Here is a 16,867-nt window from a genome sequence, read left to right on the forward strand (position 1 = left end):
CAGGCAGTGGACGTCATTTTTGAGTACTTAAACTAATTCTCTTAGTACTTCTAGGTAGTTAAAGTCACATTTAGGCCCTTTTAGTAATAAATTAATTTTTCCAGGCAGTTGAGGTCATTTTAGAGCACGTACAGTAACTTTCTTAGTTCTTCCAGGCAGTCGAAGTCACATTTATGCACGTAGAGTAACAAGTTAATTTTTTCAGGTACTTGGAGTTATTTTTGAAACCTCAAAGTAATTTTCTTGGTTCTTCAAAGTCACATTTAGGCCCTTTTAGTAATAAGTTAATTTTTCTAGGCATTTGAGGTTATTTTTGATCACTTGGGGTAACAAATTAATTTTTCCAGGCAGTTGAGGTCATTTTTGGACACATAAAGTAATTTTATTAATTCTTCCAGGCAGTCAAAAATGCATTTAGGCCTTTCTAGTAACAAATAAATTTTTCGAGGAAGTTGACGTAATTTTTAAGCACTTGGAGTAATTCTGTTGGTTCTTCTAGGCAGTCAAAGTCACATTTAGGCACTTATAGTAACAAGTTAATTATTCCAGTCAGTTGAGGTCATTTTTGGGCACTTAGAGTAATTTTCTTGGCTCATCCAGGCACTCGAAGTCACATTAAAGCACTTAAAGTAATAAATTAAATTTTTCAAACAGTTAATTTAATTTTTGGGCACTTAGGGCAATTTTATTGGTTCTTTTAGGGAGCCGAAGTTACATTTAAGCACTTAGAGCAATAAATTAATTTGTCTAGGCATTTGAGGTCATTTTTGAACACTTGGAGTAACAAATTAATTTTTTCAGGCAGCTAAGGTCATTTTTGGACACATAAAGTAATTTTATTAATTCTTCCAGGCAGTCAAAAATGCATTTAGGCCTTTCTAGTAATAAATTAATTTTTCCAGGCAGTTGACGTAATTTTTGGGCACTTAGAGTAATTTTGTTGGTTCTTCCAAGCACACGAAGTTGCATTAAAGCACTTAGAGTAATAAATTAAATTTTTCAGACAGTTAAGTTCATTTTTGGGTACTCAGGCTAATTTTATTGGTTCTTACAGGCGGTCAAAATGAAGGTCAGTTAAAGGAAATGTTGATTTTTTTTCAGGCACTTTTGGTCACTTAAAAGTTTCTCTAAGTGATGAAAAGTGAGTTGAACTCCCTAGAAGAACCAAAAAAATTACTCTAAGTGTCTAAAGAATTTTTTTAAGTGACCCATAAATGACCTCAACTGCCTTGAAGTATTTTTTTAATTTTGTTCACATAATCGAAGTCAATTTTAGACAGTACGACTGACTTTCTATTCCTGCTCAAGTCACTTTTGTCCATTTGAAGGAAATTTTTATATTTTTCCAGGCACTTAAGGTCACTTACACACAAAATTACTCTACTTGATGAAAAATTATGTGGACTATCTAGAAGAACCAAAAAAATCTCCTAAGAACTCAAAAATTGTCTTTTAAGTGACTCAAAAGTGCCTAAAATTGACCTCAACTGCCTGGAAGAAATAAAGAGCTAATCTTAGAGGTTAAAAGTGACCTCAATTGTCTGTAATTTTTTTAAAAGTTACATGAAGCACCCGAAAATGACCACAACTGCATGGAATATACAAAAATTACTTTTAAGTGCCCATATTGAACGTTACACTTTTTTTTCTCATTAACTCTCCAAACCTATTTTTTAAGGAAAAACTTAACTGAAATCTAAACGTAAAAAACATGAAAATTCCTTGATGGTCCTAAGGGCCAGTAAGACCCTTAAGAGACCCAAAAATGCCTTACCTAGTACCTCTGCTAATATCCCTAAAGCCCTCTCAAACAACAAATTACCCTAAAAATACACTACTCCATACAAAAAGCTTATTCGACATACATTTAACGAGTGCTCGCACTTTTTGTAATTTCGCAAATGCTAATTTAAAGCCCTCAAACAAACATCCACCCGAGCAAACTAAATATTATTTCGTTTTAAATTTCCCATTGGGAGCGTGGAGGACTGCGGGGGTGGAAACTTCCCCCCCTCCCCAGTAAACCCCCATTAAAACGGCAGAAAAATTAAATACCAACTTACCCGTATTTGATAATTAAAATAAAATAACGGGGCTCTTAGTCCGGGGTCAAAACGTTGAATTTTTTTCTTAAGGACTTACCAGATTGTTCACCATTGAGCTGTTTCTGGTAATCGTCGTCGCCATAGAGGCCGTCCACCAGCTGCCCCAGGCCTCCCCGCATGTCCCTGCCCTCCAGGAGGCCGTCGTAGCTGATGTCCTCCAGATCCACGTCCGGTTCCTTAATTTCGCCCCTCGGCGCGTCGTATCTTATCAGACTCTCTGGAACACAATGTACATCTATATGGCAAAAAACACCCTCTAAAAGGGCCTCCACAAGTGACTATTTTCCAGCAATATGCACTAAAGTGGGCCTTTTTTTTGGGACCCTTGAGGCTTTCTAGCACGCTTGTTAGGACCGTAATAAGGGATCGTAATTTTAAATTGGGGGAATGTGACCCCCGAGGGGCCCCCCGCATTACGGTTTTCACCCTTCGGTATACTCTATTAAGGGTTTTTCATAAGGAAGGGGTTTCGCACCTTGCCCTATCCGAATACGAGGGTTCAAATCACGATCACCACTTTTTAATTTTTTACGTCTTGTTTGCATTGCAATAAAGAAAAATTTTCACATTTTCGTCCCTATTTAAAGGGTTTCTTGCGCCCCGAAGCAAGCGTCTAAATTGTTTAACGGGGCATTTCAACGTCGCTTCACTCGCCGAATAACAAAAGGGCTTAAGTGCAGAGACCGGGACAATGTGTGTTAAATTATAGAAAATTCTATTAAAAAACGTCCCTATTAGAAAAAAAGAGGCAGGAGAGCTTTATTAGCCTTGGAGGTGACAGAGAGGGCAAATGAAGAATAGAATGTTCATCGGAGAGGACGGAGAGGTGGAAAAATCAAACGACTGAGAGAGGAAACGCATCAATTATATCGAATTTCTATAAGAGAGAAAAGGAGCGAGAGGAGGGAGAAAAAAATGATATTCAATTGATCGAATCAATTTTGTAAAATTTATTAGAATGAGATTAATGGATTTGGAGGTTTACAAGAGAAAAATCAATTAATTCAAGGTTATTAACGAGAGAAGAGTAGGGAAGATCCTTGGCATTAGAAGAGAGTCTCTCTCTTTTAAATGAGAGAGAGAAAGAGAAAAAATCGTAATTAATCAACTTTGTAAAAGAGAGAAACAAAGATAGAATTGGAGTAAGAATTTTTTTAAAGTGAGAGAGGAGTAAAATCAATTTTAGGCCTTGAGGAGACAATTTTGAGAAAGTAAGCAATTAAATTCATTAAAAAAAGGCATATATGAGAAGGAGATTCGTATTTTTTACGAGCTAGAGAGAGAAAGAGAGGCATTCGAGTGTATTCGATCAGGTTCGAGTTCAATTGCCTGTAAGAATATATTTATTTCATACACACAATTAAATTATGAAGACAGAGAGAGATATACAGTCGAGTGTACAGCTGATCAGGTTCAAGTTCAATTTCCTAAAAGAATATTTTTATTTCTTACAGGCAGTTGAATCAGAGAGAGAAAGAGTGAACTCGATCAGGTTCGAGTTCAATTGCCTATAAGAATATATTTATTTTTTACAGACAGTAAAATTATAAAGACAGAGAGAGATATACAGTCGAGTGTACAGCTGATCAGGTTCAAGTTCAATTTCCTAGAAGAATATTTTTATTTCTTACAGGCAATTGAATCAGAGAGAGAAAGAGAGGCATTCGAGTGTACTTGATCAACTTCGGGTTCAATTGCCTATAAGAATATATTTATTTCTTACAGACAGTAAAATTATAAAGACAGAGAGAGATAAACAGTTGGGTGTGTACAGCTGATCAGGTTCAAGTTCAATTTCCTAAAAGAATATTTTGATTTCTTACAGGCAATTCAATTAGAGAGAGAAAGAGAGGCATTCGAGTGTACTCGATCAGGTTCGGGTTCAATTGCCTATAAGAATATATTTGTTTCTTACAGACAGTTGAATTAGAAAGAGAGAGAAAAAATAGCCAGTCGAGTGGACTCGACCAGGTATAGTTCGAATTTATATATGAGAGAAAAGGAGCGCAAATTACTGGCTTTGGAGAGAGGATCTTCGGGTGATTTACAAGAGGAAAAAAGAGAAACAATCAGTTAATTCAACTTTGCTACCAAGAGAAGAGGCGGAAAAAACATTTGCATTCTAAAAGACAAAGAGATAGAGAGAGATAGGAAAAAAGCAATCAATTCAATCAATTTTTAACAAAGAGAGAAACAAAGATGAAATCAATTTTGTATAACAGTGGCAACCAAAGAGAGAGGGAAATTTACAAAAAATCAATTCAAGTTACAAATTTCAAATTTACGAAAATCAAAGTTAACTTTGTTAAAGAGAGAAGAGAAATGACATTGACACTGACATTGGAAAAGTCAGAGAGAACGAGTGAGAAAACAATTAATTAAATCAATTTTGCAAACGTGAGAAACAATGATGAAATTGTTGAATGATGGAGTGAGAATTTTTGAATATTATTGTCTTTGCAGAAAAGGGAGAGGGATAATTATTATTACTCAATAAAAATCAATTTTGTATCACTGGTCTTGAGTGACAAACAATGAAAGAGAGAGAGAGAGAGAGAAAATCACAAGGAATAAATTTAATTCAGGTAAAAGTGAGTGAGGAACAAAATAAATTACCGGCCTTAAAAATTTTGAGAACCTTATCAGCTAAATTAATTTAGAAAAAAAGAGATAGGTGAAAGGAAAATTCGTGTTCTGTACAAGCTAAAGACAGAGACAGAGATATTCAGATTCTGTAAAGAAATCTATTATCCCCTTAATCTGGGTCAAGCGACAATCTGTTGAATTATCTTTCTGAACTTAAGGCAAAGCATAAAACCCGAGGGGGGAGAGAGGGTTGGGGACATTTTTATCTAAAAGTTGGCATCTTTTGTGTAGTTTACGCTAACAATGGGGGTCGCTAATTAAATATAAACGCACAATGGAGGCCTCGACTGTTATCTCCCTCCCACCCTCACTCTCCCCGGATCTCCTTTTTCTCTTATATCCAGTAAAGCTTCGATGCTATATATTTGAAAAAAAAATTATAATTTTCCTCACCGCACTCCTTGGAACCCCCTTGAGGTTAGAGAGAACTTTCTCCCTCTCAGTTAAAAAGAAACTTCGAAGCCCTCCGGGAGAGTGACGGAGACGGAGAGAGAGTAAGTGGCAACCTTCCAAATAAACTTTTCACGGTTTTTAAATTATAAATATGCCGTTGGTTTTGTTTTTTTTTTTTGAATTTTTCCAGATTAGGACTCTCTCGTCCGCCTCTTTTGTCCTTTTTTCCGCGTTTTGTTCCGAGCGTTTTACCGAATCAAAGCGGGTTTTAATTAGTGCGATGAGTTCGCGGTTTTTTTTTCCTTCTTCCTCTTCCTTCTCCTTCTCATTCGTCGTCTTCTGATGTCGCTAATGAAAATCTCGGAATGACATTTTCCGGGGCCACTTTCTCGCTAAAACTAAATCGGACCGGAAAAATAGCTTTTTCGCTTATTTGTTTATTTATCGGCGCACGTCCGAATGCATTTTAATTGATTGTTAAAACATGAAAACGTCCGGAAAATCAATTGTCCCTCCCCCCTCCCCGGGGGGCCATATAGAATTAATTTACCTGAAATAACGCGCGGAAAATTTAATTTGAATTTTACTGACATAAATTGCAAATTATTATTTTTTTTTGTAAATGTTTCAGCCTCGAATATCTTTTTTCGATTAATTGAATCAGTAGAAAGAGATAGCCAGAGGCAATAAACTGGCTATAGAGACTTTAGAAATCACTAGCATTCAAGAGAGAATATTTATTGATTATTTCTCTTGCAAAGAAAAAGAGAGAGCAAGAACCATGGAAGTCAACTTTATTAAAGACTAAGAGAAAGCCAACGGTCTTTATGCAAGAATTTCAATTAATTAAATTACAAACAGAGAGAGAAAGAAAGATAGGCGAGTACATACGACCAGCTGATCAGTTTCAAGCTCAACTGACTGAAAGATAATTTTTATTTCTTACAGGAAGTTGAATAAAAAGAGAGAGAAACAGGCAATCGAGTATATCAGGTGATCCGGTTCAAGCTCAACTGCCTGGGCGAATATTTGTATTTCTTACAGGCAATTGAATCGGAGAGAGACAAACAGTCAAGTGTACTCGATCAGGTTTAGGCTCAACTGCCTGGAAGAATATTTTTATTTTTACAGGCAATTGAATCAGAGAGAGACAAATAGTCAAGTGTACTCTAGGTTCAAACTCAACTGCCTGGACCAAAAATATTTTTATTTCTTACAGGCAATTGAATCAGAGAGAGACAAACAGTCAAGTGTACTCGATCAGGTTCAGGCTCAATTGCATGAAAGAATATATTTCTTTCTTACAGGCAGTTGAATTAAAAAGAGAGAGAGGCAGGCAGTCAATTGCACTCGATCAGCTAATCAGGTTTAAGCTCAACTGCCTGGACAAATATTTTTATTTCTTATAGGCAATTAAACAAGAGAGAGACAAACAGTCAAGTGTACTTGATCAGGTTCGGGCTTAATTGCATGGAACAATTATATTTCTTTCCTACAGGCAGTTGAATTAAAAAGAGAGAGAGGTAGGCAGTCAATTGCACTCGATCAGCTGATCAGGTTCAAGCTCAACTGCCTGGACGAATATTTTTATTTCTTACAGGCAATTGGATCAGAGAGAGACAAACAGTCAAGTATATTCGATCAGGTTCAGGCTCAATTGCATCAAAGAATATATTTCTTTCTTACAGGCAGTTGAATTAAAAAAAGAGAAAGAGAGAGGCAGGCAGTCAATTGCACTCGATCAACTAATAAGGTTCAAGCTCACCTGCCTGGACGAATATTTTTATTTCTTACAGGCAATTAAACAAGAGAGAGACAAACAGTCGAGTGTACTCGATCAGGTTCAGGCCCAATTGCATGGAAGAATATATTTCTTTCTTACAGACATTTGCATTAAAAAGAGAGAGAGGTAGGCAGTCAATTGCACTCGATCAGATGATCAGGTTCAAGCTCAACTGCCTAGATGAATATTTTTATCTCTTACAGGCAATTGGATCAGAGAGAGACAAACAGTCAAGTGTACTCGATCAGGTTCAGGCCCAATTGCATGGAAGAATATATTTCTTTCTTACAGGCATTTGCATTAAAAAGAGAGAGAGACAGGCAGTTAAGTGTACTCGATCAACAGATCTGGAACAAGCTCAACTGCCTGGACGAATATTTTTATTTCTTACATGCAATTGAACCAGAGAGAGACAAGTCAAGTGTACTCGATCAGGTTCGGGCTCAATTGCATGAAACAATTATATTTCTTTCCTACAGGCAGTTTAATTAAAAAGAGAGAGAGTTAGGCAGTCAATTGAACTCGATTGGCTGATCAGGTTCAAGCTCAACTTCCTGGACAAATATTGTTATTTCTTTCAGGAAATTGAATCAGACAAAGAGAGACAAGCAGTCAAGAGTACTCGACCCATTGATCGGGTTCAGGCTTAACTACGTGAAATAATGTTCTCATCTCACTTTAAACGAATACATCCTCAATATTTCCATTTCATCCCTAATTAAAAACCACTCCAGAATACACCGTTAGCGGACACATCATCAGAATCTCCATAAGCAAAATACGAAATTAATGGGGGTGGTGGAGGAACGGGGGGCAGGAAGGTAGAGCCGTCGAAACTCTAAACGACAAAACTTGTAGGTGAATTAAACCGTCATTTGGCCAAATTGGCTTTTTCCCGTTTAAAAAGAAAATTTGGAAAATAATACGTCGAAAAGGGAGACCGAGGGGGAGGGTGGAGGGGCCGATGGTATTTACAAAATGCCCGAATAAATGGCGGTTTGATTGAATTTTAAATACACCCGCTTCGGCGCGAACTTTTCCTAAAAACCCATGATGCAAATTAGTTTTTACTAAATGGCCCTGAACGCTGACAGCTACTTTAGCCACCCTCCTCCCTCTCCCGAGAGGGGGGCCCTCACTAATGGACTTTTCCGTATTTATAAATAAAGTTTCGACCCGTCAAGGGCTTAATGTAATTTTAATTTAAAAGAAAAAAAAAGAAATAAGACGAAAGGAAGGAATTTATTTCTTGGAGACTTTCAACACGTTCCACGCGAGGGTAAACAATCGCTTTCTCCTTTTATTTGCCGCATTCCTCATTATTCTGACACAGAGATTACGAGGGGGTGTCCCTCTTTTTTTCTGTTCCATTTCGACTTATTTAAATTGAATATGAAGGAAGACAATCAGAAGGAAAAGTTTGTCGTCTCTTTTTTCTCTTGTTCTTTAGGGAGGTGGTCTCAGATTATCCCACTAGGGATGTAAGCAAAAAAAAATGACTGTGAAAGAAAGCACCTTCAGTGGCATTATTGGGGGGTTTTCCAGACACCGCCCCTGGATAATGAAACCCCGGACATTTTTACGGTTTTCCGGAAAATCCCCCTCCAGATGTCGTAATCGTATTAATTAATATTCCGTATGCACGGGGGCCCATATACAAAACATAAATACGTATCCGGGGGTGATATATATATAAAGCGGTTCCGGAAAAACAAGAACGATAAATTAGGTTAGCGGTGTACGGTATTCGGGGGGGTTGGGTTTGACGCCCTTAAATCAGGGAGACGTCGGGTGCAGCCCTTCGCGCCAACTTTCGCCAAAAAAAAAAACGAACGAACTACCCCCGTCGAGATAAAGGGTTGAAACGGATTTCGTGCAGACACGTGTTGCGCTCATTTGTATTTACGACCTTTTCTGAAGGGTGTTTTTTTTTTTTAAAGAACGTCTTGGATATGCAAGAAACTAAATCGGGAAAAAAATTGTAGATGTTTCCTGGAAGTTGCGTTAGTTCCAGGCAGTTGAGTGCCCTCAATCAGCTCGTAGAGGGTATACAATTAATTCAACAAACTTATAGAGAGCCTAGAGGAGCAGAAAACTATATATTCAACTGCCTGGAAGAATTTTTCTATTATTTGCAGGCAGTTGAGGCCAGTCCAATACCCGTAACAAGATTTCTCACTTATTCTGAAGTAAAAATGTGACTTGTTGTCTCCTTCTTTGTCACTCGAAATAAACTGGTTCGACAAGGACAAATAGTTGGTCAAGTTTTTAAAATGACTTCTTTCCAGGCAGTTGAGTGCGTTCAACTAGCATACGAGAGATACAAAGAGCACCAGGTCCAGTTCAACAGTCTGGAAAGATTATTTTGTTTCTTCCAGGCAGTCTAGTTCTTCTAGGATGTTCAGAAAGAGTACAGATACCCTCGAGCTCTTATTCAATAATGGATAAATAATTTCGCTTCTTCCAGGCATTTTTGTGCCGTTTTCTACCGCATCTCACCTTATAGAAACATTCGGGATCTTTTGGAAAATTTATTTTTTTGGTGTGACTAGATCAATTACAGACGAGAAAGATAATTTCACGGCGATCGTCCATTAATTCTGGTTGTCTAAGTGACATTTATACCGATTTAGGGGTCAAAAGTGCCTTTTTCGATATTCTACCGCATCTCACCTTATGGAAACATTCTGGATCTTTTGGAAAAATTATTTTTTTGACGTAACTAGACCAACTACAGACGTGAGGCATCATTTTATAATGATCGTCCATGAAGTCTGGATCTCTAAGTGACATTTATACCGATTTGGGGGTCAAAAGTGCCTTTTTTGACATTCTACCGCATCTCACCTTATAGAAACATTCTGGATCTTTTGGAAAAAGTATTTTTTGGACTTGGCTAGACCAACTACAGACGTAAGACATCATTTCATAGCGATCGTCCATGAATTCTGGATCTCTGAGTGACATTTATACCGATTTGGGGGTCAAAAGTGCCTTTTTTGACATTCTACCGCATCTCACCTTATAGAAACATTCTGGATCTTTTGGAAAATATATTTTTTTAATATAATAAGACCAACTACAGACGTAGCACATCATTTCATAGCGATCGTCCATGAATTCTGGATCTCTAAGTGACATTTATTCCGATTTGGGGGACAAAAGTGCCTTTTTTGACTTTCTACCGCATCTCACCTTATAGAAACATTCTGCATCTTTTGGAAAAAGTATTTTTTGGACTTGACTAGACCAACTACAGACGTAAGACATCATTTCATAGCGATCGTCCATGAATTCTGGATCTCTGAGTGACATTTATACCGATTTGGGGGTCAAAAGTGCCTGCTGAGAGCCGCAAACTCTAATTCAACTGCCTGGATGAATGATTTTGCTTCTTCCAGAGATTTGAGACCTGTTATCCTTTAAAACAACAAAACAGAGTATCCCAGATCCTGGTTCAACAGCCTGGACGTACAACTTGGGTTTTTCCAGGCCGTTGTTCCTTCATAGCCATGCCATTAAAAGCGAAGAAGTTCCTGGAAGAATATTCTTATTTCCTTCAGAGGATAACACTCAATAAACCTCAGCAATTCCAAAAAAAAAACCTCTAGATACCCCTTGAATGTGCTCCAAACTGGAAATCTCCATTAAACAATTCACCGGCCACAAAGCACCCCCGCTTTGTGCTAAAACAAACCAGAGGCAAACAACGTCCCTAATCCTTCGACACATCCAACATCTGGATTTCGGGTTCTTCAAACCGCCCCCAATCTGAAAACCGAGGGGGGGAGTCCAGAGTCCTAATCATCGCATCACCAAACATCTTAACATTATTCAAACGAATAATTGAGTTATTCAATTAAAGTCACGTGCCCAGTTGATGACTGGCGGGGGTGAATATCTGCATATGCTCCCATCATCTTATCCCGAACACTGAAACGTTTCCCTAGGGAGGACCGCCACTATCCCGTTTCAAACCCCTTTTACGCTAGAGGGGTGCATATTATTGTTGTTTCGGGGCGATATTAATGCTTCACAGTTACGTTTATGAATATTAATTAGTCCGTTTTCGTTTTTCGTTTTCTAGCTGGGGAATTTATAATTTATTTCGGACAGGGAAAAACTTACGTTCCCAGGGGCAGCCGTACAGTTCCACCCTCATGCAGACGGTACGGGGGTGCTCGCTGTAAGGGATGAAACGCACCTTGGACGCGACAAAGGGTAGCTCTAGTCTTTGGCGCACCACCAGGTACGTGTTACTGTTTCCAGTCAGGACCTGTAATGAGAAAAAAAGGGAGGTTCAATCTGTGAATGAAATCCATGTTTCTTCCAAGCAGTTGGGAAAACCTAAACGTTTTTAACACGAATTTCAAGATCCGAATTTAATAAGCTAAAAGTTTTCCACCCTCGTCCCTATTTTCTCCCCTTTTCACAGGACAAAGTACCATAATAAATTGCGAAATTTCTTATTTGAACCGCAGATGCGGCCTCGTAATATAAAAAACCGCACTGCGGTTCTATACTCCACTAAAACGCGCGGGGGTGCATTTTTGCATAGGGAAAACTTTCGGAGCACCTGGGACCCATTCTTAAACGAATTTATAAGGGTGAACGGGAGAGGGAACATACTTTTATAGGTCAGGAATCTGTGTTAAACATTTTAAGGGTTATTGGCTTACTTGTGCGCCGCTACTGGACAAGTAACAAATGATTGATCTTACTGTCATTTGCCATGTGTTCAATTGACAAGTGACAGTAAAGCCGTTGTTTATCTGTCTTTGTCACCAGAGGCGGAACATGTAAAGGATTTTTGTGTTAAAAAATAATGATATTTAGCAGTTGACTTTTATTTAATTGTAACAAAATATGAGCCCAATTTAATCAATTAAATCAATAGACGAGCCCTATCTCGTCATAATGATTAATGCAAGCCTATCGTCGGACTAGGGGGGTAACTGTGTTTATTCAACACAAATTAATCTCGAAACTTCATCACCGACAACAATCGGCCATATTTACTTTTCCGGAGTGGAGCCGACCGCCATAAAACCGGATTTAAATTAATTTTATTCATATTCGAACGGCCGACCGCGCGCATATGGACAAATCCGGATTAATTCCGTATATAACATCGATATTTGACGATTTTTTTTGTCTTGAAATTTAAATTAAAAAAAGTTCCCGCCACAAATCTTATTAACCAATAAACCGCGGAGGAAGGGGGTGTCAAGAACTTGAGGCACCAAATTGATTTATACGCCTCGGCGAGGGCAATAGTGGGGGGGTGACAAATTAGTTTCGAACTTTTTAATCAAGTTTCAACCGACGAGCCTAAGTTTAAAAATCAAATTAAAAATTTATTTTGAATTTCGCGCCAACTTTGACACCTCAACAGACAAGTAACAGATCTTTAACAATATTGACGTGTCTGACAAACCCAGGTGACGCTGTTGACAGTTGAAGACTTCACTTGAGCATGGAATGGAATGAAAAAAACTTCCCGCCTCAAATATTTTTTAAATTTAGTTTGAATTCCGCGCCACCGCAATTGACACTCAACCGATCGAATGGCAAGTGACAGACAGTATTGGCAAGTGACGTCTCTGACAGTTTTGAGGTTAACAGACCCAGTTGGCGCTGTTGACAGCTGAAGACTTCACTAGAAGATGAAATGAAAAATTCTTGTCACAAATCTATTTTAAATTTATTTTGAATTCCTCGCCTCAACCACACTTAACACCGCAACATGTCGATCTGAAATTGACACTTTTGACAGATGACAGCTTTGACAGTTAAAAACGAGGATGGAAGGCTCAAGTATTCAAATTAATTGGCCCGTCTAGGTGTTACATATGAAAGATCATGACAAATGATCGACCTCAACTGCCTGGAAGATGAATTTTTGCTTCTTACAAGAGACTGAGACATTTCAGCCTTTACAGAAAGAGTACAGAGAGCCCCTGGCTCTAATTCAGTGGCCTGGATAAATATTTTTGCTTCTTCCAGGCACTTGAGTCTTTGCAGACAAGTAGACGAGAGTCAGGAGATCCTTCAAATCCGACTTAACAGTCTGGAAGGCTGATTTATGCTTCTTCCAAGAGACTGAGACATTTCAGCCTTTACAGAAAGAGTACAGAGAGCCCCAGGCTCTAATTCTGTGGCCTGGATAAATACTTTTGCTTCTTCCAGGCACTTGAGCTTATGCAGACAACTAGAAGGGAGTGAGGAGATCCCTCAAATCCAACTCAACTGCCTGGAAGGCTGATTTATGCGTCTTCCAAGAGACTGAGATATTTCAGCCTTTACAGCCCCAGGCTCTGATTCAGTGGCCTGGATAAATGTTTTTGCTTCTTCCAGGCACTTGAGTCTTTGCATATTACTAGAAGGGAGTCAGGAGATTCCTCAAATCCAACTCAACTGCCTGGAAGGCTGATTTATGCTTCTTCCAAGAGACTGGGACATTTCAGCCTTTACAGAAAGAGTACAGAGAGCCCCGTACTCTGATTCAATGTCCTGGGTAAATGTTTTTGCTTCTTCCAGGCACTTGAGTCTTTGCAGACAACTAGAAGAGAGTCAGAAGATATTTCAAATCCAAGTCAACTGCCTGTATGGCTGATTTATGCTTCTTCCAAGAGACTGAGACATTTCGACCTTTACAGAAAGAGTACCGAGAGCCCCAGGCTCTGATTCAGTGGCCTGTATAAATATTTTTGCTTCTTCCAGGCACTGGAGTCTTTGCAGACAATTAGACGAGAGTCAGGAGATCCCTCAAATCCAACTCAACTGCCTGGAAAGCTGATTTATGCTTCTTCCAAGAGACTGAGACATTTCGGCTTTTATAGAAAGAGTACAGAGAGCCTTAGGTTCTAATTCAGTGGCCTGGATAAATATTTTTGCTTCTTCCAGGCACTTGAGTCTTTGCAGACAAGTAGACGAGAGTCAGGAGATCCTTCATTTCCGACTCAACAGCCTGGAAGGCTGATTTATGCTTCTTCCAAGAGACTGAGACATTTCAGCCTTTACAGAAATAGTACAGAGAGCCCCAAGCTCTGATTCAGTGGCCTGGATAAATATTTTTGCTTTTTCCAGGCACTTGAGTTTTTGCAAACAACTAGATGAGAGTCAGGAAATCCCTCAAATCCAACTCAACTGCCTGGAAGGCTGATTTATGCTTCTTCCAAGAGACTGAGACATTTCAGCCTTTACAGAAATGGTACAGAGAGCCCCAGATTATGATTCAATAACCTGGACGAATAATTCTGCTTCTTCCAGGCACTTGAGTCTCTTTAGGCCGACAGAAGTGAGTCAAAAGAGCCCTCCGGTTTAACTCAACTACCTAGAAGATTGATTTTGCTTCTTCCAGGAGATAGAGACATTGTATTCTTCACAGAGGCTCTAATTCAGCAACCTGGACGAATGTTATATAAACAAATAAACCACATAACCCCTTTCTTTTGGGGCTGTTAACCAAATTGATTAGTACGCCTCGGAAGAGGGGAAGTGAGATTGACAAATTAGTTTCGAACATTTACATCAAGTTTCAACCGACCCTAAGCCTAAGTTTAAAAATCAAATTAATGATTATTTTGAATTTCGCGCCACCACAGTTGACGCCTCAACAGACAGAGGATCGACAAGTGATAGATCTTTGACGTGTCTGACAGCTGTGACTTTGACAGACCCAGTTGACGTTTTTGATAGTCGAAGATCTTACTAGAAAATGGAATGGAATAAAACAAAGTTCGCGCCACAAATCTATTAAAGAATTATTTAGAATTCCGTGCTACCGCAGTTGACACATCAGCAGACAGAGGATCAATAGATCTTTGACAATATTGAAGTGTCTGATCTAATGGCAATTGACACATCTTTGATAGTATTGACACGTTTGACGAATGACAGTTTTGACAATTGAAAACGAGGATGGAAATCTCAAGGATTCAAATTAATTGGCCCGTCTAGGTGTTACATATGAAAGGGAACAAGGGGCAAAACGCGACACCACGATAAGACTGACAAATGATCGGTGCGTATGATTAAACGTTCCGGGACGGATCCAGACGGTTTTCCCGGAGTGAGAGTTTGTCTAGGATGAAACGGGACGCGCGGGAATGTGTCAGGAGGAAATATGAGAGGTTTAAGGGTGCCGAAGGCTTAGGGAGCCCTCCAGGACGATGTTTATCCAACTTGATACGTATCGCGTGTCCCAATTTATCCAGGAAAAGGGGTGAGGGAGGGGGAGGGGGTATAAAAAACGCACAGGATTAAATAATCCGAATTGGAAGGGAGGCCGGCGCGGCGTCCGGTTTCAGAGAGGCCCCCCGGGGTCCCATTGGCGACGAATCGAAACAAAAGTGAACGGAGATAAACTGGATACGGGCGTCCCGTTTATGGATCCAGTTTTGTGTTTCCTGGAAATGTGACCGTTTTATGTTCAAATGAACTAATGAAGTCGCGCAATAATATGTGATGGATGCGTGTTATCTGGATACGCTTGGGACAATAGGGGGATATTTATTACATTGGAGTTTTAATTTTTTATGGATGTTCTACTATGAAAACTAACCTTCTCTCCTCGGGAATCCTTATAAGTGACCCACTGCCCCAAGGAGCTTCTCCAGTACTCCACCAGGAAGGCCTCGGCATATTCTTGTCCTTGTCCATTACCAAACCGACCCTGGGTCTCTGTCCAGGTCATCAGATGGTTCCGCTGGAGGTCCACTTCGAGGTACTCCTTAATATCGCTGCTGATCTGCGCCTTGGGGCACCACGCGCCCCCGTTTTTCTCCTGACGAATCCTGAAAGCAAAAACAGGGGACATCAGTTAAGCCCCCGAACAGCCTTGAAAGTAAATAGAGCCTAATTGGGAGGCAAAAGCCATTTTCCTTAAAAAGCTTTTAACCCCCGTCAACTTCCTTGTATACCTGAAGTGTCCGTCAGGTATACAAGGAAATTGCATTTTCCTTACCCAAAGTGGTTCTCGGTTGAATTTCCCTTAATTCTCTTCGGATGTTAAATGATAAACTACCGCAGTTGCATACAATTTTATATATAGAGGGAAACTTCTCACTTTCGCCCCGACGATCCGTCTTAATAAAACTGAACTCGCTCCCGCGGGATACGGGAACGGGGAGCGGGAAATGGGAAAAATCAACCCGCATAAGGGAAATACACCTGTGCATAACATTTTAGCTATAAAGTATGTCTGAATAAGCCATTACTCCCTCGTTGTGTAATATTATTCGATAAAAATAAGCTTGGGGATGTCTCCCACGGGATGGTTCCCGGTTATATTCACCTTCCTTCGTAAAAGACGAAAGGATTATTATTTGGCGGGAGCCCGGGGGGCGTTTATGAGAGTTTCCTGTTGGGTTTTATGTTACGTTTTTTTCTTCCATGAAAGTATTATGGTTTCGGTGTTATTGTTCAATATGGGCATAATCTTAATGGAAACAGTTGGCAGTGGGGTGCACGTGGGGAAACCGAGGGGATTTCCAGGCAGTTAAAGGCAGTTAAAGGCAGAATTTCGGTTTCTTTCAAGGAAGTCCAGACAGTGCAAGGAGAATTCGAGTTTCTTTCTTGGAATTTCAGGCAGGTGAAAGACAATTTAAGTTTCTTTCAAGAAATTCCAGAGAGTTAAAAGAAAAATGAGTTTTGTTCAAAGAATTCAAGTTTTTGCCTAGGAATTGCAGGCAGTTGAAGAAAAATTTCGTCTTCTCTCAAGAAATTCCTGACATTTGAAAAATAATTTTAATAAATCATAATTTCTTCCAGGCTGTTAAAGAAAATGGGTGTTTCTTTCAAGGGATTCCAGGGGGTTTAAAGAAAATTGAGTTTAGTTCATAGAATTCAACTTTTGTCTAGGAATCGTAAACAGTTGAAGCAAAATTTAACTTTCTTCCAAGAAATGCCACACATTATTTAAAAAAAAATGTTTAAC

General features: G+C 39.2%; 1 protein-coding gene across 4 annotated transcripts in view; it reads right to left on the reverse strand.

Annotated features, from left to right (window-relative positions):
- The window catches only part of LOC126747344 (discoidin domain-containing receptor tyrosine kinase B-like), a 147,348-nt gene that overhangs the window by 46,655 nt on the left and 83,826 nt on the right, over positions 1-16,867 (reverse strand). For all 4 annotated transcript variants that reach the window (XM_050455905.1, XM_050455903.1, XM_050455904.1 and 1 more), the window contains 3 exons: positions 15,494-15,725; positions 11,056-11,203; positions 2,143-2,322 (listed from right to left, as the gene is read on the reverse strand). In XM_050455905.1, coding sequence (XP_050311862.1) covers positions 2,143-2,322; positions 11,056-11,203; positions 15,494-15,725 — 560 coding nt within the window. The remainder of the gene's footprint in view (positions 1-2,142; positions 2,323-11,055; positions 11,204-15,493; positions 15,726-16,867) is intronic.

The sequence above is a fragment of the Anthonomus grandis genome, chromosome 19, assembly GCF_022605725.1.
Source record: "Anthonomus grandis grandis chromosome 19, icAntGran1.3, whole genome shotgun sequence".
Taxonomy (NCBI): Eukaryota; Metazoa; Arthropoda; class Insecta; order Coleoptera; family Curculionidae; genus Anthonomus; species Anthonomus grandis.